This window comes from Sceloporus occidentalis, unplaced genomic scaffold (genome assembly GCF_023333645.1).
Source record: "Sceloporus occidentalis isolate IW3139 unplaced genomic scaffold, rSceOcc1.0.p SCAF_20, whole genome shotgun sequence".
NCBI classification, from domain to species: Eukaryota; Metazoa; Chordata; class Lepidosauria; order Squamata; family Phrynosomatidae; genus Sceloporus; species Sceloporus occidentalis.
Window position 1 is genome coordinate 3785503 of NW_028317000.1, and position 23094 is coordinate 3808596.

At 47.3% G+C, this 23094-nt stretch overlaps 1 protein-coding gene across 2 annotated transcripts in view; it reads right to left on the minus strand.

Moving 5' to 3' along the window:
* The window catches only part of LOC149301776 (phosphatidylinositol 4-phosphate 5-kinase type-1 alpha-like), a 29746-nt gene extending 6850 nt beyond the window's left edge, over positions 1-22896 (minus strand). The window contains exons 1-12 of one of the 2 annotated variants that reach the window (XM_089483852.1): positions 22549-22896; positions 13237-13274; positions 11833-11919; positions 8977-9107; positions 8542-8659; positions 7349-7501; positions 6210-6509; positions 4810-5015; positions 3716-3799; positions 2009-2057; positions 1394-1478; positions 15-152 (exon numbers count right to left, since the gene is read on the minus strand). In XM_089483852.1, coding sequence (XP_089339978.1) covers positions 15-152; positions 1394-1478; positions 2009-2057; positions 3716-3799; positions 4810-5015; positions 6210-6509; positions 7349-7501; positions 8542-8659; positions 8977-9107; positions 11833-11919; positions 13237-13274; positions 22549-22579 — 1420 coding nt within the window. In that variant the 5' untranslated portion in view covers positions 22580-22896. Of the gene's footprint in view, positions 1-14; positions 153-1393; positions 1479-2008; positions 2058-3715; positions 3800-4809; positions 5016-6209; positions 6510-7348; positions 7502-8541; positions 8660-8976; positions 9108-11832; positions 11920-13236; positions 13275-16161; positions 16242-22548 lie in introns of those variants that run through there. The other variant, XM_089483851.1, reaches the window with a different exon arrangement.
* Between the last annotated feature and the right edge of the window lie 198 nt (positions 22897-23094).

Genomic DNA, 23094 nt, shown 5'->3' on the forward strand with positions numbered 1-23094 from the left:
GGGAAGCTACCGACCTGGTTCGACCTCCGCCTCCATCATGAACTGCACTTTGGATTCGCACAGGGCTTGCGCCTGCGAAGGGGGTCCGGCCTGGCCTGGTCGCCGAGGGGGTGCTGCGCCCGACCGGCTTTTTTTCGAAGGAGAAGATTTTACTTTAAAAAGAAGGGGGGGAAAACACAAAACACACTCACACCCCAGAAATAACTTTATTGGCAGCTTTTAATGATCCAAAAAAGAGAGGGCTACACAACTGAAGGACACAGACAGAATCCGAAATGCAAGATTCCCTTATAAAGTTAGCAGAATAATCACGTTTAATAGGACATTTCTGAAAACCTTGCTATTGAAATATTCGGACACTTGGAACATGCCAAGTGCTGCTCTTAGTTTAGTTCCAAGAGTGGGCAAAGCAGTGGAACTTCTGGATGTTGTGGGAGTGCAGCTTCCAGCATCCTATGCCACTAGCTATGGTTGCTGGAGCTGATGGGAGTTGTAGTCACTTGGCCATGGAAACCCACTGGGTAACCTTGGGCAAGCCACACATTTTCTGCCTAAGAAAACCCTATGGCACAGGTTGACCTTATGGTCACCGTAAGCTGGAAATTTCTTGAAGGAGCACAGCAACTGATGCTGAGCTGGACTCTATACACTGTACAGACTCACACAGAGTTATCTATATGATGAGTGGGAATCATCTGGCCCAACTCCAACTCCCAGCAGCCCTATGCCAGTATAGCCAATGATAAGGAATTCTGGGAATCACAGTCCCATGACATCAAGAAGGCTGAACAATCCCCACTCATGATAATGAATAGAACAGAGATGGGGATTGTGTGTGGCTCCCCAGATGTGGGGAAATACAACCCTCATCCTCCCCCATCCCTGGCAAGGTTGGCTGGGGCTGATGGGAGCTGCAGTCCACATGCAGCCCACCCCTGGCCAAGATTATGAAGCCAAGCTTCAAAAGTATGGACCTGGGAAGAATGTGTTTGGTCCAGTAAGGAATCAGAGAATGAGGCTTGTGATGGTGGCATGGAGAGCAAGAACAGCCTTTGCAGAATCAGATCAAAGGTGAGTCCACCTCAGCATCCTGTTGGAGCCAAAAGGCCAAAGATCCTGGTAAAAGTGATGTGTGCAGGATGTTACATCTTCTCCTTGTATCCCTCCCCCTGAGATTCACATCTCCATAAACTGTGCTTATGTTAGTGTGTGCACATATTAGCGTGAATACAGACTGAGTCTCCCTCAAGGGGTTCTTTGGAACGTGTCATCTAATTCTCTTTGAAGGGTCTTGTATTCTAAACTGATGTGGATTCAGCCACAAGGACGCCCTCGAAAGCTGGGAGGGTCACCCACCCACAAAGAATCTAGTATGTTAAAAACAGCAACTTACAAGGGATCTTCTTGAACACCACATTGCACATGAAGCGCTGAAACCTTTCTGCATAGAAGCTGGGCCTGTGGACCGACACCGTGTCCTGTCAGAGAACCACAAAACGGAGGCACACTCAGAGATAACCAGGGGTTAATGGAGAACAGTTCAGCTTGGAACAGGTGAGAGTGCTATCTATCTATCTATCTATGGCGGGTTATAGACCGCCAAAAATACATATTGAATACGTATTAGGGTTAGGAAGGGGTGGTGCTTCCGCACCCCCCTAACCCTAATACGTATTCAATACGTACAATATGGCAGCGGCCGTTCTACACGGCCACCGCCATATTGACGTAACGGATGTTTTGTGTCCGCATGTGGCGCACCAGAAGTGACACCGCGAGTGCGCCCTTTGGCACTTGCGGCGCCTCTTCCGGGGCCCGAGAAGGAGTGCAATTTCCGCGCTCCTTCCTCTGAGCGTCCGGGAGCCCCGCGGTGTGGCAGCTGCGGCTCCCGGACGCCACAGGCGGCGGGACAGCGCTGGTTCTCGGCGGTATGTAGCCCACCTATCTATCTATCTATCTGGAAAATCACTCAGGACCTCTTGGACAAGAGAGAGAACAACCTACTCACCCCATCATGAACAAGCGCTTTCCATGAATGCTCCAGTTTCTTAATGAACCTGAAAGATTTGAAAGGGACAAACAGGTTAGTTTCTGATGCAGATTTTAAAGCAAGTCAAGGGGAGGTGGTCAATTAGGAGAAGAAGCTGGAAAGGGTACACCTGGGATCCTTGCCCACAGGTTTTTTGCCGCTTTCGCAAAAAAGGTGGCACCCTTCATTGACTTCATTTCACCAGCCCATTGCTCTAGCAATCCAGTGGAAGGCCAGCTTCTCTGCTTCAGGCAAACCTTGCTATAGTATACTTCTTTCAACAGCCAGGTATGTTTCTGCTGAGCAGTGCGAAGAATCCTTTTCGCCAAAACTTGCCCATCAAACTCAGAGCTTGGAGATGATACCGTTTTAAACTGGTAACTTCTAGATTCCCCTCCAGTTGGCATAACAGGCTGGAGAATTTTGGAGTTATCTTCCAAAAAGGGGAACTTCTTCCAAGGCATGATAAAGCGGCACTGAAACTATCTCAGCCGCACACAGTACCAGGCTTGGATCTCCAGATCCTGCCATGAAGACCACCTGGTCTATTCCTAGTTACCCTCACTGCTGTTTCTGCTTTTCACCTGCTGGATTTTTAAACCAGCTTTACTCCCTCAAAGACCAACGTGTCATTTCCCCCGATGTGTTTTTCCAAGCAACACATCATACAGACATCCTTCTTTGTAGTTAAACTAGCTCCGCTTCCCAAGTGTGTGGTTAGCTGCCCTAGAAATGTCTGTAAAAAACAAGGTGATTATCCAGAATTCCTGGCCGGAGCAAGCCCCTGCCTGCTTGCTTTCCTCCCTCCCTAATCCCACAACACATCCCTACCTGCACACTTTCCGTCTACGTTACAACCTCCTGCTACAACCTGAATCTGCAAGGACTTGCTGGAACGGGCGTCTTGGGCAAGTTGAGCCACTTCCTGAGAGCAGGCATGTCCCCATCTTGTCTTCTGGGCTATGAGGAGGCCACTCTGGACTTCTAGATCCCTCCCCTCCATGGCCCAAATTGAAAGCATCCAAACAGACCAAGGTTGGAGGACTTGGGCCCAAGGAAACTGAAACACCTCAAGTCCTTAGGAAATGGCCAGAAACAGCCACATTCCCCCAGGGCTTTCACTGACTGGGAAAGAAGGATGTGGTTGTTCGCTTGCGTTCTAAATACAAGCTTAATGTTTTGTCTTTGTTTCAATTTGACAATTTAGTCACTGTGTTTGTTTTAACTGTTGTACACTGTTTTAAGTCCTGAACTGAGAAAAAGGCAGGGCATAAAAAACACAGTATTACTACTAGTAGTAAAAAAGTTACGAGGTGCATCATTTCAGATCGTGTGCTCTATTTCCATTTTCCAGTCTACTTCCATGCATAGTGCATATTATAGCTCTCAATCGGTCTAGCTTTATCAGCACAATTGTTGATCAGTCCAGATTCAGAAATGTGAACTGCCTTCTTCCCAGTTTGGTGCTCAAGGTGGCTTACAACACATATTTTTACCGGCTTGCAGAAAGATAATTAGGAGGATGCCAGTCTGGCCTCTCTATGAAGGAGTTTTAGAAACTAGACTGATCAATGATTGTAATGATAAAGCTGGACAGATTGTTTAATGTGCTGCTTTTCCGAAGTGACTCACAGCACGTGCGCAAACGCAACGCAGGGGGGGAGACTCAGCGCAAGGGCTTCCTACCTGTAAGATTGCAGGACGTCGATGATCCCCACATAGATCAGAAGCCTCTCTCCCCTGGCGTTCCGCGCAGGGATCCCTCCCATCCTAAACGAAAGATGGGAAGGAAGCCACAGAACAAGGACACGTGAGTTTGCCGGCGTCGTTCCAAACCAAGGGGCCGTTCCGTTCCTGGCTGCCTCTCCGCGATTCAGCCGCTGGCAGCCTGAGAGCCAGGCGCTAGGCTCACTTGCCGCCATGGGGCTGGCTGAGTTCCCGCACGTGTAGCGGCCTGAAAAACGCCTCGGAGCACAAAACAGCCCAGTCAACGGCTTCGGGAGGGGATTTCTTCGCCTCGCCTTAAGCTTTCAACATAAGGGCTTTGTGAGGCTTCCTTGTCGCTGCTGCTGTCTACCTTCCAATGGTTTCCAACATATGGCAGCCTTACGGAAAACCTATCATGGCTCATGTGAAGATGGTTTCCACAACTCAGTGAAATCTAAACCCTGGTTTCCTAGAGTCCTAGTCCAACACATAAACCTCTACACCAGGTTTGCCCTGGCCTTCCTCTGAGGCTGAGTGGGTGTGACTTGTCTAAGGTCACTCAGTTGGTTTTCATAGGTGAGTGGAGATTTGAACCCTGGTCTCCCAGAGTCCGGGTCCAACACTCAAACCATTCTATCTTGTCTGCTCACAGGGGGCATCCCCAAGAGGATGAATATTCGGTTTGGTTTTAGAATGAGAAATGGGTCCCTCCTCCCTTCAGATGAGGTTCAATCTGTATTGAGAATCAAAGTTCAGAAATTTCAAAACCAAGAACTCTCTAAAATCATTTACTGGACAAATGAAAACTATAATTTTAACCCTTAGATACTCTGACTCTAAAGAGCTGCTAAGGAAGGAAAACCTTGAGAGTATACACAGGCCTAAACATGATGGGCTTTCTTTACTAATAAAATAACCATCTTTTCAGCTTATTGGGACTTCTCTGCACTTTCCGCTGGACCTCACACATCACCTTTATCACTTGGGTACCTGTGCCACTTGTTGGAAGTGATCTTATTTGCAAAACTGGGTCTGAACACACAGTCTGTTCTAAAGAATCGCTCCAGACTTACTGGTCGTCGGTTTCAATGGTGCCGCCTCGCCTGGCCTCGCCTTGAATGGACTCCATGGCCGTGGAGTACAAGGCCTTCTGGGCTGCCGGCCGGCGTGTGTCCGCTTGTGCCGCCCCGTCCACTACAGCCCGCTCCCGCTGAGCCAGGTCCAAGTTGTGGACTGCCACCAATAAACTATAATCCATGATTTTGAAGCTTTGCAAGACCTGAGGTGTCCACGTCGGGGAGAGGAGAGAAACAGAAAGGAAAGGGAATTAAAAAGAAAACCCAACAGCAAAGGTAGGACAGTCAGAAGCCAACACCTGACTTGACTTTGCAAAGACCTTCACGATGAGTCGTATTACTTTTAGCCAAACTGTGTAATTTTCATTTCCTACCTGCCCAGTCCTGAGGGCTTCTCCGCTTTCCTAGCCAAGTTGTCTGTTTTGTTATGTGGCACACCCTGCTTCAAAAGGGCCTACAGTGACTGAACACTGGTGGCTTCTTTTTAAAAAGCATAAGTGCTTCTTTATTTAATGAGAGAGCAAACAGCTCCAAGTCACTCCAGAAAACAAGCCAAGCTCCACACAGCAAGCAAAGAAATATCACCCTTCAGATCGACATAAATCAGAAGCCTCCCTTCGACTGCCCCTGAGTTCAGATCTAAGCTAGCTGGTGATCAGTAACAAGGTCTTACTGGAGTTGGCAACCCAACAGGAGAATGTACACACAAACACACACATGCACATGGCTGCTCACCTGGCACCTAGTCTGTTTCATTCTAATCTGGGTTCAGTCCTTCACCCAGCATTGAGATTTACCAGGGAATCTCGGGCCCATGTTTCTCTTTCGAACTAACCTACCTTCTGCGGTCGTTTTGAAGACCAACTTGTGGGGAGAACCACACATGTTGCTGGCAAGCCTACTTGGAGGAAGGGAGGCATAGGAAACGAAAGCAGAATCAAGTCAGTCTCCATGTTTTATTGGAGGCAACAATCTGCGACCCAACCTGTTTTCTGCTGCCCCAGAGGGTGGGGCACAAAGCAATGGATTCAAATTACAGCTGGTATCTGCTGGGGTTTGGTTACAGGACCCCCTGTGGACACCCAAATCCGTGGAAACTCAAGTCCCATTAAATAGAATGGCATAGTAAAATGGTGTCCCTTATATAAAAAGGGATAATCAAAGTCTGCCTTTTGGAATTTATATGTATTTTTGGAATATTTTCAAGCTGTGGATGGTTGAATCCGTGGATAAAGAATCCATGGATAAGGAAGGCAAACTGTACAAGAAAAGCTTGTGGTGGACTTTCCTTCTTTGGCGGCCTTTAAGCAGAGGTTGGATGGTCACCTCTTGAAAGTGCTTATGGTAGAGAACTGTCTTAGATGGTCTCTGCAGTCCCTTTGGAGGGCCCAACTTACCAAACAGTCCCTTTGCAGGGTCTTGCAGAGGGCAGTGTACATGTCGGCATCCAGGAAAAGCCCCTCAGAGACATCTTGCATGAAGTCCAGGTCCTTGAAGGTGGGGAAGACTTTATCACGTTCCTTCTGAGAGGCCCGGCGCTTGTAGGTCGAGCCCTTCAGGTCGTATTTCTGGTGCATTCGGACTGAGCGGGGCAGCAGGTTGTTCATCACCACGATCCGGATGTTCTTGCCCCCAGCCTGAACACAGTAGAGGCCATAGAATTTGGGCAGCAGCGTCCGGGGGTTTTGGTTCAAGTTCTGGAGAAAGCGGGAAGGAAGGAGACGGGAGGCTGCTCAGAGCAGAACTTCAGGGCGACTTCAGAGGGAAACGAAAGAAGGGCTCGTCCAAATTAGCAACAAGACCTGGTTCAGTTGGCTATGTATCATTTCTCTTTGGGTTGTTTCTTCCCCTTTCCATACTTTTTAAAGCAATATTTAAATCTATGGTCTCCTTTTCCTTATTAATTGTTTTAATGAAGAAAATTAACCCCACCAAACCCACACAAAGCAAGAGAGACTTTGGATACCTTAAAATGAACAAGGAATCATCATTATTGCCCCCTGCCCCTTTCTTCCCCCCATCTCTCACACATAAAGCAGTTTTGCTAAACAATGGACCAAAATGACCATGTCCCTGCCCCAAAGCAGGTCTCACCAACCCACTGGCCCCAGGTGGCAAGCCTTCAGGCTTACAGTGTCTAATGGAGATTTTTTGGCAGAAATTCAAAGTCCACCCATCAGAGCCAGGCATGAAACAGAGCTGAAGAACATGGGTGCCTCTGAGTTTATGTTCAGCTCAGGAATCAGCTCAGGATCAACCCTGGTTAGGACTTGGATAGATGTGTGGATGCACCCACAAAGACCTATTTCACACCAGGCACTCATACTGGAACTGCTTCTTTAATGCCCCCTGAGAAGTCCTACCTGTAGCATGTCTCTCAGGTAACGTCCATGTGCCGCAATCCTCCCAAGGTGAAGAGCCACTTTAGTTATGATTACCCTCATGATCAGCACCACTGATTATTTTAATGCAGCATTTCACCATGACATAAAAACCCACGGGCTTCGCCGCCCACTCCCTCTCTCAGCTGACTCACCATGTAGTAGCCTGGCAGCAGCTTCTGCAAGAACTCTGCCTCCTTGTGCTGAACTGTTTTGATGATGAACTCATCGTCACTGGAGACGTAGAAGATGGAGCCGCTGGCCCCAGAGTTCGACAGCTCAATGAGGGGCTCGCTGCAAAGGGAACACTGTAGTTGCAGGGAGGAGAGAGAGGCAAGAAAACACATAAGTAGAGGTCACCAACACTCCTGACTCACTTCCGAAAGGCTGGCTTCAGATCTGCAGAGTGATGGACAAGCAATCCCCTCCAGTTAATTTGGAGCAACCTCAACTCCCAGTATCTCAGCTAGTAGGCTGCTGCCCCAGAATATAAAACACCAAGGATGGGGAAACTCTTTTGACCCAAGGGCTAAATTCCCTTTCAGTTGAAGGGCCACGCTTCAGTGGTGGAAGGAGTCAAAGGCAAAAGGACATGGCTAAAAATATCAGCATATTTTAGCTCAAGCTCTTATGGAAAAAGAACCAAGTCTCAAGAGAGGCATCCCAACCTTTTAGATGGGAGGAAAAGACCAGAGGATGTCATGGGGAAGGGGGCCAGATTGGCAGCGCAGAAGGTCTGGATTTGGATCTGGGGTTTGTCCCAGTTGTGTCAAAGTCCCACAGGAGGCATACGTTGGGATCCACAAACTAATTGCAAACCATTACATTTTATAACAAAGGTTTGGGGCTCACTCAGCATTCTTCCAGGCAGGGTGGAAAATGCTTGCACTAGGAAGTGCCACATCCCAACCCAGACTCTGAGCTTGTCTGAGTCAGTGTTGCTGACTGTGATGTGGTTCCCCAGCGTTTCAGACATGATACATGCATCCTTTCCCTTTCTCCCACGCTGGAGATGTAGGGGACCTAGAGTGCTTGGCTTCAACACTCCAGCCTCTCCCTGTATTTTGTTCTGCTACAACATATTCCCAAAATGTGCCCAACTGGGAACTACTCTTTAGATTTGCCTCAGCATGCTGCGTAGCCTCAACTTGGAAAAGTTACCTGTTTTTGGATTACATCTTGTTTAGTCTCTGAGTAGTAGGCCAAGGCCTGTGAGTTGCAATCAGCAGACTGGCCATTGAGGCAACTTGCCACTCCTCTTGGTGGCATGGTTCTGTAAACCTGATTCTCCCACAGCCTGAAAAGAAGCCACCAAGAGTTGGTTGTTTTTTCCCCTGGCAGGACTTACCAGGTAGTCATCCGGCCGGATCCCAAAGAGCTCACGGAAATAGCGGAAGGCGACAGGGGCATACGTCTTGAAGCGGAAGTCATTGTAGTGGTGGGCTGGGGTCAGATTGCTGCCTTCGCTGGAGGGAAAGGAGAGAGGCTAGTAAGCAACTTATGTTTGTTTGTTGCTATTTCCATTTGCAACTTATAGCAACCCTAAGACAAAACTATCATGGGGTTTTCTTGGCAAGATTTTCAGAGGAGGTTTGCCATTGCCTTCCCTGAAGCCGAGAGAGTGTGACTTGCTCATGGTCACCCAGTGGGTTTCATGGCTGAGCAGAAATCGAATCCTGGTCTTCAGAGTTCTAGTCCAACCCTCAAACTACTATGTCACGCTGGCTCTTATATACAGGCTTACAAAGAACAAATAAACCAAGGTTTATGTCAGAAGGCTCACCTGGGAAAGAAGATGCTTTCAACTACATAGAAATCTTGCATGAGGACATCTCGCTCGGGCTTGGTACTCAGGCTGCCCACGGTGTGGGTGATCCCGAGTTGGATGGCACCTTTGAGAGCTGAAGAAGTGGTCTGGGAAGAGGAAAGGAAAGGAAAGAGCCAATGAGGTTAATGTACGCAGTGCAGATTTCATAGAAACCCCAGTGTGCAAGTGTGTGTGTGTGTGTGTGTGTCTAAAAGACTTGCTCTGCCCAGTTTCCTTGCAAACTCGGCTAAGAGCCCTGGTGTGGGATTTAAGTTCTACCTGGCCCAGTGATCTGCTGGCTTCAGAGAATGTGTTCAACTGCCATCATTTGTGCTGCCTAAGCTTTTGCTCATCGTGACCAGTGTCATCCCTTAACTCAGCCAAATTAGCCAGGCAAACAGGTTAGGTTTCCTTTATCAGAAGGAAGAGAGCCAACTATTCTTTTGGCAAAGTAAAGACGGCCTGAAGTCTGTTTTATGGAGGAGGTTTTTCAGCCACTGAGGGGCTAACGACTGGTGGGTTTCCTCCCTTTTGTAAAACACTCACATTCTTAAATTCAACAGTGATGATATGCCAACTTGTTTCAATTGTGCGTTTTGTATTTTTATCTACACTCATTTTTTTTCAATCTTAATCTAAGGCGCTTGGAGAGAACATTTTGGAATACAAGTCAAAATGCTTTAAAAATAAAACCCAATATGTTGGGGGAAGGAGAAGGGTTTCCCTATCTGGTTGTCTGGTGGTGATTCTTGCTCTCCGTACAAGAGGTCAGCCGAAAGCAAAGAATCTTTTTGCAAACCTGCTTTAGAACTGTTCTTGAGAGAGATGATCTCTTTCTCTAACTATGTCACAAAACAGTTGGATCTGTACAGTCTTGAAGTGACTGCGTTAGGAGTGTAATGAGAGAGAAGAGTGAAGGAATGCCAGCAGTGCTTCCCCCACAGAAAGTGAGGCCTGTTTCTGCTCACTGGGGCAGGGAAATCCCCATCCTGGTTGTCTTCCGCATTCCCTTCCTCTCCTCCCTCCGGCCTCCTCGACAGCCGACAGATCACACTGCTTGGATCTCAGACAACTCAGGTCCACCTGTGACCATATTGCAAGCCCTCCATTGTTTTCCTCCCCTTTGCTTTTAAACTCTGGAGATAAAGATCCAAGGCAGGAGCTGCTCTGCCTTTGGGGACTCTAGAATGCAGAGATAATGGTCAGGTGAGGGGCTTGCTTTCCTCTCCTGCTTCTTGCTGGGGGTAAGAGGAGAGAGGGAACCGATGCTAAGCTCTGCCACTGCACTGGGGCAAGACAAAATCCAGTGCTGGATGGATGCAGAACTCATGGAATGAGAATTCAAACAGAAATGGTATCACTTCCAACAAGGAGAAGGGCACCATCTCCAATGTGAGAGAGGGGACCGCCTGCATTGCTTATGCCACCAGTCAACTCTTGACTTCCCAGTTTCCCCTGATTTCTGAAGCCAAGCAGAGTCAGGCCTGGTTAATACCTGTTAGTACAAGTCGACAGGCGTCTTGGAGGCACAGAGAGAAAGAGAGAGTAAAAACTGAAGCTGATTTCAGAAGCCTGAAGCTTCACTACCCCTCCAAATCTGGAGCTCAGGCTGCTACTCCCCTTTGTAACAGAGAGAGCTTTGGTTTCCACTCAAACTGGGAGATGTAACTTAATGTGTTTTAGGAAAGGGAGGGACCCAAAAAGTCCAGGGAGCCCTTCCGTCCCAGCGACACGCTTCAGTTCGGATTTACAAGCCGGGCCCGTGGGCGCAAGGTATGTGTGACATGCCGCCACTGCCAGAAAAGCAAATGCCACAACAAGCCGAGCCCCAGTGCCTCAGGGAAAGGAGGCGGACAGCAAACAACAGATCAGAGGGAAACAAGAAGTATCGCTCTCTGTCTCTTTCTCCAACACAGCAGTTCTGGTGAAATTCCAAAGAATCAGAAGCCAAGGCAACGACAAGAAAAAGGGCGAAACACTACTACAACCTCAAGAAGAAATACTTCTAGCCTTATCTTCAAAGAAGCCAAGGCTGGTGTCGTGTCTCAATCACCACCAGGAGGAAGGAATTTGAACTCTCTTGAACAACAACAGCTCTCCCCTTGCTCTTCCCTCAAAAAAAGGCTTGAACTCATCGAAGACAGAGGGACTAGAATTAATCATTACCAGAGTCTTCAAAAGCTGGCCACCTTTTGTCTCTGTTCCATTTCCAACCCCCACAAGATGATAGGTCTGTCTGTCCCCGTCCCAGAGTCTTCAGTCAAAGGGTAAGGACTTTCCACCCCAGAGGCTGTCCACTTACGTCAAGAGATTGCCGCCGGAAGGAGCGGAGGGAGCCAGAGTCCATTTCATCCGGGTGTGGGGAAATGGGTCCAGAGGCAGAGCAAGGCAGGGCATCCCTGCTTGGCTCCAACTTAAGTTGGGTCCCAAGGGATTTCACACTTAGCCGGCTAGGGTATATTTCAAGAAGCCAAATAACCAAACAAATCCCAGTGAAACCCTCAACCAGCTAGGGTCTTTCATTTATGATGGAGCACAACAGCTCCTGGGGAAAAAAAGTGGAGTCTCTGGAAGAGAGATGCCCCAAAGAGAAATCCCCAGAATGGAACTTGACGACAGGCCTCCTGGGACCTTTGAATCTGGAGTGCTGGCTGGCCTGAACCCATCAAAAGCCGACTGTGAAGTTTGATGCTTCTTTGAATTGTTCCGGCCTTTTATGCTCAGTTGGATGACTCAGATGCTTCAGAATGCTGGGCGGAATCTACCTTTGAGGGAGGAGGAGGAGAAGACGCATGCGGAGGATGACGACAAGAGATGTAAAAGAGCACCTACCTTTTTGTATGTGGTTTCGCCAGTAGAATCCACCCCTCGGTGTCCCTTCCTGATGGTCTGTGAGGAATACCCAGAGGAGCCTGCCACCTTGAATCAAAAGGAAATCAATATAATTAATTAATACACTGCCTTTCTCCTAAGGTGGCTCACAGCACAAACATAAAGATGAAGGGAAAACAACCCAAAACATTTGCAGGGATTTGAGCGTTGGATTAAGATTCTGTGTGCCTGTTAATATTTATGCACTGCTTTCTAGATATGTGGCCCTTGACAAAGAATGAGGAGAGGGCAGGTTTCTTCCCCAATAGGCTTACGATTAAGACCATTGGGGATAAAACAAGAAAAGTGCAGAGAGTCAACAGGGAAGAATGTTCACTTCTTTATTTCATCATAAGGATAGCCTGCTACCCCAAGAGGATTTCAATTTAAAAAAAAGTCAGATAGGAAGAAACAGTGAGGAGAAAGGTGACAGATTCATAGACAGGCAGAGAAAAACAACGGGACCGCTTCGGTTCCCATATCGATGCTTAACTGTAGTGTGTGTGAACCCAGACTAAGGTATGTGGGGACCAGCTTTCCCAACCTGGTGTCCTCCAGAACTGAGAACTGAGCTGGAAGAGGACTGAGTTAAGGGAGAAGGTTCACCAACAATCATCTTGTCGCACTTTGGAAGCGCTCAGATCATTGTCGTGTTCAACCTCTTTGTTCTGAAATTCAACAGGGCATACAGGAGCCATGCCTGCTCTCTCCACTGGGCCTATTATTAGGATTGCCCCTTGTTTAAGAACCAGAAAGCTTGTCCCTTACTGAACTGGCAAATGTCCCTTATTTTAAGGGAATCCCTTATTCGAGGGCTGAAAAATGGGTCTCTGACTGGGCTGACAGGTATCACTATAACAGACGTCCCTTATTTGAGGGCAGAAAAGCTTTCCTTTATTATAAGGGATGTCCCCTATTTGAGGGTTGGAAAGCTTTTCCTTTCATATAGATTGAACAAGATGCTTAAAAATCCTGTGTTTGGGGATGTGGGCTCTTGATAACAACAAAAACATGTGCCACTGTATAACTTATGAATGCAGACAAAATATTAATTTTGCAGAAGAACACACAGCAAGGGGGACTGAACCCAAAAATGATGCAGTGGAGATGGCCATTCCTTCAACCAGACAGCAAGAAAAGAGTGGGTTCTATCCTCCTGTGCTTTATGATGCATTGTTAATTGTGTCTGCTAAGGAAGAGACCAGTCCTTTGAGCAGCTTTAGAGCAACAAAGGAGGGTCACAAGGAGAAAACTAACTCCTGGGGAGCTCCTAGATGGTGTAGGATTTGGGGGTGCCCAAACCCATGTAGACAGTGTTTAGCCCCTGGTAGGCATTCTCATATTTTCTCATGAACTGAAACGTACCTCGAGTGGTTTTTTAAAGGTCGCTGTTCCTGGTGCCCCTGCCATAAAGAAAGACAGAGAGAGAGAAAAACCGTGAGCAAGGAGAGACAGAGAACTGTTGGAATTAAACAAACAGGACCTCACCAACTTCTGCTCAGCCAAAAAGCCCATTCCATACTGTTCCCACCGTTTAAAACTTTCCTTGCTGGCAGGTGCTGACACCTTTCAGGACCATTCATTCCCTTTCATTCAATTTGTGAATAAACACAGTCAAGCTGAAAGCCCACCAGATCCACATTCTCTTCTCTGGAAATATACCTGCTGAAGACAGAAGGTTCCCTGAGTTGTTAGAAAACCTAGACAAATAGTAATGAGGGTGCCTGTTCAGCCTCTGGGAGAGTGACAGCAACCACCAAGATGTCCCCATAAAGATGGTGGGACAGAACGAAGGGCCTCTCACAAAGATCTCAGGACTCAGGCAAGTTCACAGGGAAGAGTATACTATAGCCTTTCAGAAAGACTAAGCTTCCTATTGTGTGCTTGCTTCATTCATGGCAATTTATACAGGTCACAGGTCTTCCCAGTGTAGTTTCAGCACCGATTAGGGTGTGGATCCTGCCTAGGCATAACATCTCCCTCTTGAGATGCTTTTGAAAACACCTTTACACCCAGTAGCCACTCCAGTCTCGCCCGGGTCACCCTCCATGGCCCTCGCTGTTGCGTTTGATCCTCCTGCCATTTTGGCCAGCGATCTCAGGTGCCACTTAACCCCTGCTTTTAGGGCAGCTAAAAGCCATGTGCCATTTGTGCCAGGTAGTTAAAACACGCATCAGTTCTGTTTTAATGTTGACTTTGGTAAGTTTTTAGCCATAGTGCATTTGCTTTGAAATGTAAGGCCACCTTGTCCCAATTTTTTGGAGGGAAATACAGAGTATAAACAAAGCTAACAACAGCAATAATAATGACCATCATCATCCCTGGGGCAGTTGCAGAGTCCAGAATTATACTCAAACTTAATTGATGGTTCACAAAATCTCCTCTTTATCACACAAAGGCCATCCCCAAAATCCTGCTTCAGTTGCCTGAATCACAAGAAAGTGCCACATCTCCTCCTCCTCTCTTCCATTAATGACTTTCCCACTGCACTTTGCTTCTGTTAAAAGGACAAGGATGAAAAAGGTACCGGCTTGGCAACCTTCGAGATCTATTGTGCACAACCACAATGACTTTCGAATAAGAAACGTAGGCTGGGGTGGCATTCATTTCTCTCCAGCAAGGTTATCCAGGAATCAATAGAAACCCCAACCCTCCGGGAAGACAATGCAGAGCAAGCCCACCAGCAGCAGCCCCTCCAAAAAGCCCACTTCTTCTGACCCCCCCCCCCCATTTGGCCCTGTTAGATTAAAGCAATTTTATCTCAGCTTTCCCCAACCGGAGTCCCTACAAAGGCTTTGTACTACAGCTCCCATGATATCAGACAACTGGGCTCCAAATATTGTTGTATGGCAACTCCCAACTTTCCCCAATGATGGAGTTAAGCGGTCATCCCTGCCCCTGAAATTCAAGACAAGGGGGCAGTGGGACACTTGATGTGGCAATGGGACCCCTACCAACATGTGTGCCACAGTTTGGGGGAGAAGGTTTAAGGCACCTGGAAATCTGTTCTGGTGCGACCCATCCACTTGCCAGGGAAACAGACCAAACGTGGTTTAGACAAACTGCGCCAATGTTCCCAATGCATTGCCAGCTTCAGAACAGCAAGACACAAGAACACCAGCCAAAGCGAGCTCCAGCATTTAAGCATAAAGGAGCACGGTCCAAGCTGAGGAGGGCCATTGCTGTCAACAAGCGTGCGCCCAGGCAGTGAAATCTGTAAGGTAACATGGCACCTGTCTAGCCCCTTCACCGCTCACTTCACACCAATGTCCATAGCCAAAGGTCTGTAGGGACCCCTGTTATTAAGGGTAGCGCAAGCAAATTCCACACAAGGTTTTTTCTTCTCCGCAAAAGCCAACACACGCAAAAGAAGCTCCAACCTCAGCCATATGAAGTCTAGAATGAGCACTCAGTTGTTCAAAACCGGCAACTTGGTGCGCACAAATGGAAGTTTTTGGACAAAGTAGGACAGAATTAAACTGCTCTGCTGTGGCCAGTGTATAGTTTCAGAGGAGTCCCAATTCCATCATGGGCATGTTTCTGAATAAACAAGATGTCAAGTGGCTGGGAAAGACGAGTAGCCGATTAGGGATGTCAATCCCAACTTGATTCAGTTGCTGCCTCTGGTATCAAAGGCCCCATACAGACAGGCCGATATAAAGCTTCTTTGGGTCACTTTGGAGGCATGTTGTTTAAATGATGCATGCGTCCTAAGAGTCTGGAAGCCACGCCAAAGCCACGCTTCTGGAGTCCTAAGGACTGGAGCGTAGCTTTGGTGCAGCTTCTGGATGCTTAAGACACATGCATCATTCAAACAGCATACCTCCAAAGTGACCTGAAGCAGCTTTATTTTGGCCTGTCTGTATGGGGCCAAAGTTTCTGTTAAAGATGGCAATGCTCAGAAATAGACTGAGTTCATTTGCTCAGGTATACCTTTATTTTGAAAATTTCTGCTGGTCAGTCTTGACAAGTTAAGCTGGGAAAAGTCCAAGCCCAAACCTTGTGTAAAATTACACTATTAACTGATCGTTTTTTTCCTTTCCACCATTGCCAACCTATAAGTGAATATGCTTTCAGCCAAAAAGACCTATTAAAGTCACAAAGAGTTTGAAGTATTGACATATAGCAACCTAGGACTGTCCACGCCACAAGTTGCGTATAAAATAAGTTTTCTTAATGGAACGTGGTCATTTCAATGAAGGAGCTGGTCTCACATACAGTAATAGTGTCCCCCATCAAGAAAGCCAAAGGGAAAGGTTTCTGGCCACAGCACACACATTCCTATCACACCTGAAAGCCAAGGCCGATTAGTGGCGAGTAAACCAGCGGAGGGGAGAAGCCCATGCGCGCGCATTTCACTCTTTACCCATACATCTACGTCTCCGAGAAGGCATCACTGAGCAGCAAAGGAAGCTGAAAGCTATAGGGAGAAAGTGAGGAAAGGAAAGAAGAGACAGTATTTAGGAGCCACAATTAGGAACTCATAGCCTTACCGCTTCTGGACAACCAAACAGGGATGGAATTCTTCACTAATGTTCTCCTCCAAGGAAGCAATGAGTAGTAACTTCAGCAATTTTCCTCTGCCTGGAGCAAAGCCTTTGAGAACCGTACGCAATTCAGGGCTCATTCTGTGCAAAATTCACAAGTGGGAATTTCCTGAGCAGGAAACAGCAGCTTTCTCTGAGCAGGAAATAAGACTTCTGCACAAAAATATTGCTTTCTGCAATAAAAACTCCCAAATTACAAAGTCGGATCAGAATTCTCCTCCTTGAAGTTTCTCAACACTTGGAAAAAAAACACGTTTTTCAACCATTTTTAAAAATGTACTTGAATATTCTTTCCATCAGGTCAGCCATTTCAGCACATGAAAAGTGAAGTCGTGAATTTGTATTAAAATGGGGAAAGGAATAAAGGGAAGGGAGTCGAAAGGAGAGAATCCATTAAACAACTGAAAGACAAATTACTCTGCCTTGCTCAGCCAAATGTATTGCAGATTTCCAAAGGAACCAATATACAGATCCCTACTCTCCCTAAAATAGCTGCCCTAACCCTGATCCTATCCCTAACCTTGTATCACCTAGTCTCCTGAGGCTACCTCCAAGTAACCAACAACAAGAAAGGGGGGAAATGGCTACCAATGAACAGTATCTGCTCTTTGTAAGGAAACAGTTACAGAGCATTTTGTTGTGTTTATGTAGGCATTGTTTTTCCCATGAAGTTTTGCAAGCCTCCAAGCAAGGCAACCTTTGCCAACCTGGTACCTTCCAGCGCTACAACTTCCACCACAGCCAGACAGTCTGGAGGGCATTTCTAGGAAGCAGTGGTCTTTGGGCGATGCTACTACTTCTGAAAAAGTGGGATTTACAAAGCTCCTTATGATCCCAACTGTCATCAGGAAAAGCAAAATTCATTTACCAAAATATGGGCCGTCATCAGGAAGGTTAATCCTTTAACCTTTAACTCTCAGAGTCTCAGAGCTGGCAGAATCTGGGATGGGAATGGGGAATAAACACTTAAGCTGTATTTTTCCATTTTAGCTCCTTGGTTTGTTTACCTCCCAGAAGAACATGTTCCACTTTGACCAACCTGTTTGATCAGCGCTTAGGAAAGCGGGAGCTGCGCGAATGGCCCTAGCATCATCCGCTCGGCCCTGAAAGCAAAACAAGGCACAGGATGCGGAGGGGGGGGAGATGGTTTCTTGAACCACAGCATTGCTACCAGGGAATGGCGCCCTGGACTCACTTCGAGTTTTGTATCCTTGGTGGGAAAAGGCCTCTTCGCAGCTGAGTGCTGAACATCTTGGAAGGGGCAAAACCACACCAAAATTATTATTATTATTATTATTATTATTATTATTATTATTATTATTTTCAGGTTAATGCCTGCATACAAAGCAGAGCCTGCACTTCCCCCATCCTTGCAGGCGTCTATTCAGGAAGTTAGTAATCAGGAGGTTGCATGAATTATGGTAGCTTAGTCATATCTGTCCAGGAAAGGCTATAGCTGGCCAGCAAGCCAAAGTTAGCCCTGAGCCACAGAGTCTGCTTCAGCCTCCACTGAGACAGATGCATCATGTCCCCCTTGGATGGGAGACAAATATATATATATATATATATATATATATAGAGAGAGAGAGAGAGAGAGAGAGAGAGGGGGGGGGAGGGAGAGTTGGCCCTTGGAACTCATGGGGGATCCGTTCCGGACCCCTCCACAAGTTCCAAATATTGCGCATATTCAAGTCCCATAGGCTTTAATGGGGCACATGCATGTGCCCCATTGCCGTTAATGGTGGTTGCCCCTCCGCAGATTTCCAAGTCCACAGATGTCCTCGGACTTGGAGGGGTGACTGTGCATATATATATATATATATATATATACACACACACACATACACACCCCTCTCCCCAACAACTTTAAAATATTTTGCACACCTGGAGAATTGCAACAGGTCCTCCTTGACAAGCCACCTTCTCGCTAAACTATCTTTGCTATCTTTCCTACTCAGTGGCAAAACATACAAGAGCAGCAACTGTGTCAGGTTGCATCCATGTTGGCAGGTCCCGCAAAGTGTTAAATCTCAAAGCCCTTGAGTTCAGCGTAAAACAGTAGGACCAAACACAGAATTATTTTGCTCTTCTAATTTAATGTAACATAGAATAGAAAGGTACGTATTCCAGGGCAGGGATTACTAGCGGGAGGGACTCTGCCACAATGGACCAAGCAGCCAAAGTTAAACATCATTTATTATTCCTGGCTTCGTCCTAAGACCCTCGAGACGCAGGAACCTAGCCAGGTCTTATGACTTATTACCAAGGCGGCCGGAGTAGAGGCCGGTCGCAGAATAGCAAAGGCACCTCTTATTCATGTTCTTGTTTTGTTTTAAACTACGGGAAGCTCTTAAGGTACATGCCAGCAAACAGAAGTCCTGGGACCAAACCCAGCTCCCTTGGTAAACTCGGCTCAGAAATAAGAGAGCAGTGAAGAGCATAAGGCAGTAGCACCAGCCTCACTGACCACAGTTCCTAGGGACAGAGGCCATGGTCCTAACCTTGCTTACCTACCCAAAATGAGCTGGGGACTGGTGTGGACATTTGGACCCAGGAGATCCAGCTTCGAGTCCTTACTGACTGGCTCTGGGCTGGCCTGGCCTACCTTGCAGGGCTGCTGTGAGGATAAACGTGAGGAGGAGAGCCACAGACACCTTCTTGAGGTCACAGGAGGAAACTTGGGATAGAAATAAACATTTTTTTTATTAAAAAGCCCTGAAGACTTCTCATTTTAGACACAACGGATACATAAGCTCTAATACTCTGCTTCAACTAATCCAGGATTGACATGATTCGGAGGCTGAATATTCAGCTGGCATCAGGCTGGAACGGAAAGATCCATTTATCCCATAGGTCTAAGGGCAAGAGAATGGGGGAAGCACCCTTCCCAACCCTTTTCAGTCCAAAAACACAAGTAAAACTTCACCAAACAAACACATCCCTGTTTACTGGTGACTTCATACACGAATCTGGAGGGGGCGGAAAGACACTGGGGTTAAACAGAGATAAGAAGGGCCTCTCTTTCTCTCTGGGGCAACGGCGGATGTCCAAACAGCGGGATTTGGCAACACAGTGTTTTGGGCTGCGACGACAACAGCCCACCTCCGGAAAAGAGACTTCGCTCACATCCTGAGTTCCATTTCCAGATGCCAAAAGAGAAGAGAACGGCTCTCAAGGCGGCGCAAGGGGTCATTTCTCCCTTCACCGCTCCCAGGCAGTGAGGGGAATCCATCCCCCTCTTTGCCCAAATCTGCAAGCAGGACGAACCTGTCCCCACATTATTCCCATAGAGGCATCCTTCCCCTTCCTCCTCACTATTTTGCCCCCCATTCATTGCCATGCATTCCTGCCCCAACCATGTGCAAAAGCCCCCTTTCCTGCACTCCATCCTCTTTAAATCCCAGTCCAGGTCCTACAGTCCTCAGGCCAGGCAACTCTCTCTCTTCTAACCTCCTCTCCCAGTGTCCACATGTCCTTCTCCATCCTCCCTGACCCTTGCTTTGTGAAGGGTCTCCATGCCCTGACCCCTCCAAACCGTCAGCTCTTGGCCTCAAACAAAAGAAGGACTTGGAAAGGTTGCACTTTTTGGGACTGCTCTTCCTAGCCATTCTTCACTGGTTTGTGGACTGTAGTTTACCATAATTCCAAATATATTCATATTTTCCAACCTGTGAAGTAGAGGAAAAAACAAACAACAGAATTACAACCCTCTGAGTACTGAAAGCAAGCTGTTTTTAATGATAATGGCAACCGCCAAGTGACACAAAATGGGGTTCACCCCCTTCTTTGTGTCTTCCTTTGGTTGGCAAAACATTGCTCCCAGTAATCCCTTTCTCCTTAATTTCCCCTGGGAAAGAGACTACTAATTCCTTCCTCGGCCCCCCTTCCCTTTAATAATCCCTTTCGTCGACCCCACTCCCACACGCAAGATGTGCTCCTTCCCAGAATCCTCTCTGTTTCTGCCAAGCTGCTCTTGCAACACGCACAAACACGCAACCGTCGGCTCGGTGTCATCACTATCCTCTGTTTGTGGGGGTCTTTCCCTCCACATCTCAGGAATCACTTCCACTGTTTGGGGGGAGAAACTGAAGGGTCTCCCCATCACAGCCCCCCAGAACAAGGAAGAGGGTCTCTGTGCCACGTGCAAAGTGCCCTCTTTGAACCACAACCTTGCTTCCTCAATAACATCTATTATTTCTAACATCACCAAACATCAAACACATTTAACAAACTTAGGACAAAACCACATACACATTCCATAGAAAAACATCATTTCTAATAGACAAATGACTCCCTTTTCTCATCTTACTGGTGTTCCTCATTCATAAATGTTCTTTCTTTTTCTCTATTCTTTACAGTCTCTATTTCCTTCTTCCTTTCGTCTTACAAATTACCGCTATCTATCCTTCTTCTGGATGAAACATTTCGCCTTCTTTCACCACAACCGTTAATTTTATCCAAGCTGACCATGAAGCACAAGATCCAAGATACTTCTTCTAAGATACCATACGTCTCTGAAGTCTTCTTCTGAGACATCTCAGATCCCAGATGGGGGATTTGGGATGTAGTTGTTGTCTGGGGAACTTTTAGTTGTCATCCCTGCAAGGTCCCACCCCGAAAGAAAGACCTTTGGGGACTACAACTCCCACAATCCCTAATCTGGGATCTGAGACATGTCAGAGACATCTGGGATCTCAGAAGAAGTACCTTTTTGCATTGCTAACCGAATTCAAACTTGGGATTTAGACTTTGGGACAATGCTTTCTTCCCAGGACAACATGGCTTAGGAGGAAGGATCCGCTTGTATAGATACACCTCTGCAAAACAACACAACAACAGCAACAACGCCTTGAGAAAATGCAAACCTGTAACCAATGTTGTTGTTTTATCATATTCTTTATGCTCCTGTATGATTTTTTAAACACTTTCGCCTGACGAAGCTTCGAAAGCTTGCATCGTGTGTTCTGTGCATTTGGGTTAGTATCGCTCTTTTGTGGATTTTGGATGTTATACTTTGCTATACGGCCAACACAGCTACTCCTGAACACTTCACAATGTATAGGTTGTGCTTTCTTGAACTATTTGTATGCAAACTCCCTCCAAGGCTGTTCAGATACCTGTCAAAACAAACACGGGGTCGGACACAACCAGGCGCCCCGAATCCCAACCCAAGTGCCCCCCAAATTCTACCCTTCTCCTCCATTCAACCCCTTTCTTTGCTCTCCACTGAAGCCCTTTCAGTCCCCAGTCATTCCCCCAATGAAACCCCCACAAAAAGCATTAAGACTTTATATTCCTTCACCCCAATATTTTGGGGTATGCAACCTTTCCTGCCCCTCTTCCAGATGCCTCCCCTTCCATTCAAAGACCCCATTTCTTGCCCCCCATGGGCAGCCCCTTTCCTCTTAAAATGGTCCAAATATACCATATAACCCCCTCAAAATGGGGGTCTTATGTCCCCCGGTCAAAACCTCCCTCCTTCCATTTGGGTTTAGGTTGGATCTGACCCTCCAAAGTGTCCCCAACCCCAAATGGCCCCCCAAATGGCCCCCATTTTAAGCACCCCCAAACCCTCCTCTGGTTATATTTCAGTTCTTCTCTCCTCATCTTTAAGTGCCCCCCAAGACCACCCCCATATTTCTTCTATATTAAAGGGGGGGTCTGTTACAGTACCCCCAAAATCATAACCCCCCCAATTTTGTGGGGATATGGGGGTCATTTCAACCCAAAATACCCCCCAAAAGACATATATACCTTTCACAAGGGGGGTCCTCTGGGCCTCTTTTTATTTGGGGTCCCCAAATTAGGACCCCTCCCCAAATCCCTCCCTCAAGGGTCTTATTTTGGAGGAATTGTCTCATTTCCCCCCTCAAATTTCACACAAATGGGGGGCATTTTGGGGGTCAAGAAAGAGAAGCCCCCCTCAAACCCCTTCCCCAAATTCTTCCCACAGAAATATGGGGAGGGGGTCTCTAACCCCTATTTTTAAGAGCTATATTCAGCACTGAGGGGAAAACCCTTGTTTATTTCTTGAGGGGAGATGCTTACTGTATAGGAAACCCCACATAAAAGGAAAGCCCCCTCCCCAAAAAGGGAGATAAAGGGGGTCTTTGCATGGACCCCTCCTCACCTGACTCAGACTCAGGCCCCGCCGACGCCATCTTAGCCTTCCTCCTTTCTCTCCGCCTTCTTTATTTTTAATCTTTAATTTTTCCCCTCCTCTTTAAAACAACCAAAAAAAATTAATCTCTTCTTCTTCTCAATCCCCCCTTTTTCTCCAGTTGGTTTCGCCCGAAAGGCTTCCAAGAAGCGGAGGCGGGACGTACCACCCGCGTGCTCGGAGGGGTGACCACGCCTCCTCCTCCTCCGGCTCTTCCCCCGCTTTTGCGAATGGACGCGCCCAATTGGCTTAGGGGCGAACCACTTGGCTGCAGCGGGAGGGGGGCGTGGCTATGGAACCCCGTCCTAAATGGTTCAGCCGCCTTGTTTGTGAAAACGGGACGCGGGCGGGCAGGGAGAGCTTGTATTGCGCATGCGCACTAGAGCAAAAGGCCTCTTTCCTGACACCGTGGGAATGGGCGTGGCTTCAAGCTCATCACAAAGAGCGATTGAAGGAGGGAGGGGCTTGCATTGCCGTGGCAACGTATCCTGGCCAATGTAGGCCGCCGCCCAAAGC